The following is a 2,500-nucleotide window of genomic DNA, read 5'->3' as shown; positions in this document are numbered from 1 at the left end:
CTCAATTTTAATTACAGATATAATACCACTTTTTCATACACAAACTTTATTACCGATGTTTGAAGTTGCAATGATTCAGGTATGATTATGGTATCATAATCATTTTTATTATATAAAATAATATAAATTTATTATATATATACTAATAATAATAATAATAATGGATTAAATAAAAAAATAAAAATAAAAAGATTGAAAAATATTGTAGAGATAATAATATAGATATGGTTGGATATTATCATTCAAATCAATGTATAGCAAACGAATTAGAACCTGAACCAATAGCTAAAAAAATTGCTGATAGATTAAACAATGAATTAAATAATATGTGCTTTTTAATGGTAAAATTTCCTATTATCTATATATATATATATTCATCCTCTATTTTATCAATTTTTTTCTTTATAGACTCTTATCTCTAATTATAGTTTTCATTCAATACATATACCTATATATCTATATACACACACACTTATATATAGATTTCAAAGATTGAAGTAAATCGTCCAAGTGGTTTAGTTTCCATTGATAAAGTTGGTTCTGATTGGTTAAAAAATAGAAAAACATTAATTACAATCGATACAACCTCAAATAGTGAAGATATTAATGAAATCTTAAAAAGAAATTTACAAAATATAAAAGAATCTCAAATTTATGATTTTGAGGAATATCTTTCAAATCCAACTCGTGATTGGTTAAATAAATCATTAGTTTTATAATAAAGCCATATTTATATTTTTAAATTATATATATATATTTATTGCTTTATTTTTCATTTTATTACTTTATTACTTTATTAATATTACACTATTGGAAAGTGAAGATGGTAATACATTATTGTATAGTAGTAGTGCGATTTTGGAATAAAGACATAGTGTGTAGGATGGTGGTGAAACAACTTTGTGAAGTTGATGTTAAATCTTACGAACCTAAATTATGGTGATGATACTTTTTATTTAGAGTAGCTGGTGGTATTGAACTAAATAAACCAGTTTCAGAGGTTGAAATTGTATATAATAAACCACCAACAGTAGTGTTGATTGAGGTTTTACAAGTTGTGAGTAAACTGTAATAGCTTGTCATGAGGTGATTGGTGTAGTTTGACCATCAAATAATGTAGTTGGTTGTGTATCAATGTTTATAACAAGATTGTATAATCTACTATCACTAGCAAACGAATGAATTTGATACGCGTTATGAGCTAGTTGTTGACCCATATCATCCAAACCTTAAAAATTAAAAAAAATAATATCAATAAAGATTTCAAATTATATTTGTAGAGAAATATTTGGGATTGTATGGTTTTAATAACTTACTTTGAACTGTTAAGATGGTGGCGGAATAACGTTTTGAAGAAGATTGTTAAATTGGATGGTTGATTGTTGAGGTGAATATTCAGTTTAACCCAATCATAAGTCCAAGTAGACAAGGTTTTATTAATGATGTAGATGTAGTTGATAATAGTGGTATTGAACAAATACTACCACTATACGTTGTTGGTTGCTGGTCGTTTTTGAAACTATTGAAAAATTGCATTAAAGAAACAAGTCTAATCAATCGGATTCAAGACAACTTCAGATGGTTCAATTGATTATTCTACCACATTTTAAAAAATTTGAGCAATCAGATGTCTCTCCATTCCATTCCATTCAAATATTAAATATTGTTTCGATTTAATCACATTTGTTTGGATTGATTGAAATTACAATAATTGTTATACCAAAAAATCAGGTGTATCAATTACATTAACCAACAATTCAAACAGACTCAAATGATGAATACAATTTCAATAATTTATTTGTAAGTAATTATTATTACTTTATTTTTTTTTTTTTTTTCATTCTAATTTACAACTTTAAATAAATAATTGAAAAAAAAAAAATAATAATAATAATAATAATAATAATAATAACAATAATAATAATATCAATTTATTATAATACTAATAATGGATTTAAAAAAAGAAAAAAAAAAAAAAAAAAGAAAAAAAAAAAAAATTGGAAAAAAGATGATCAAAAATAAAATCAGTCAAATTAAAAAAAGTTAAGATAAAAATTAATTTTTTTTTTTTTTTTAATTTTTTTTTTTTTTTTTTTTTTTTTTTTGAAATTTTTTAATTAAAAAAAAAAATTTTTAAAAAAAAAAAATTAAAATAATAAAAAACTGTTATCACAAAAGTTATATTATATTTTTATTTATTTCAATACCTTTGTATAAGCACTCCATATATATATATATAATACATAATCATATTTGTAATTAGTGCTATTATTATTACTATCGAAATAGTTATTCAATTTTTGGGATTTTAAAATTAAAATAAAAAAAAATAACTATAAAAATTGTAAAATAGATTAACAAACGCAAAAGGAATATTTTAAAAATTAACCTCTTTTTTATTCAAATATAATAAATCACCCATATATAGGCAAATATGTGTATGTAGTTAACCTTTCCTAAATTGGAATATAATTTTATTTTTTTTTTTTTTTTTTTTTAT

At 21.6% G+C, this 2,500-nt stretch overlaps 2 protein-coding genes across 2 annotated transcripts in view; one reads left to right on the top strand and one right to left on the bottom strand.

Moving 5' to 3' along the window:
* DDB_G0268048 (UPF0172 protein) overlaps positions 1-719 on the top strand; it is a gene marked incomplete at both ends in the record, with an annotated part of 832 nt that extends 113 nt beyond the window's left edge. Inside the window, 3 exons of the mRNA XM_642421.1 lie at positions 1-79; positions 192-341; positions 483-719. The exon at positions 1-79 is cut by the window's left edge and continues 113 nt beyond it. Coding sequence (XP_647513.1) covers positions 1-79; positions 192-341; positions 483-719 — 466 coding nt within the window. The remainder of the gene's footprint in view (positions 80-191; positions 342-482) is intronic.
* Positions 720-1,079: 360 nt separating this feature from the next.
* DDB_G0268046 (hypothetical protein) lies at positions 1,080-1,217 on the bottom strand (the record flags this gene model as incomplete). Its single annotated transcript, XM_642420.1, has 1 exon — positions 1,080-1,217. One exon carries the CDS (start codon positions 1,215-1,217, stop codon positions 1,080-1,082), a length of 138 nt encoding a protein of 45 aa, XP_647512.1.
* Positions 1,218-2,500: the final 1,283 nt, after the last annotated feature.

Source organism: Dictyostelium discoideum (assembly GCF_000004695.1).
Source record: "Dictyostelium discoideum AX4 chromosome 1 chromosome, whole genome shotgun sequence".
In the NCBI taxonomy this organism is placed as follows: Eukaryota; Evosea; class Eumycetozoa; order Dictyosteliales; family Dictyosteliaceae; genus Dictyostelium; species Dictyostelium discoideum.
The sequence above is the reverse complement of the archived record's forward strand: the minus strand, read 5'-3'. Positions and strand labels throughout refer to the sequence as shown.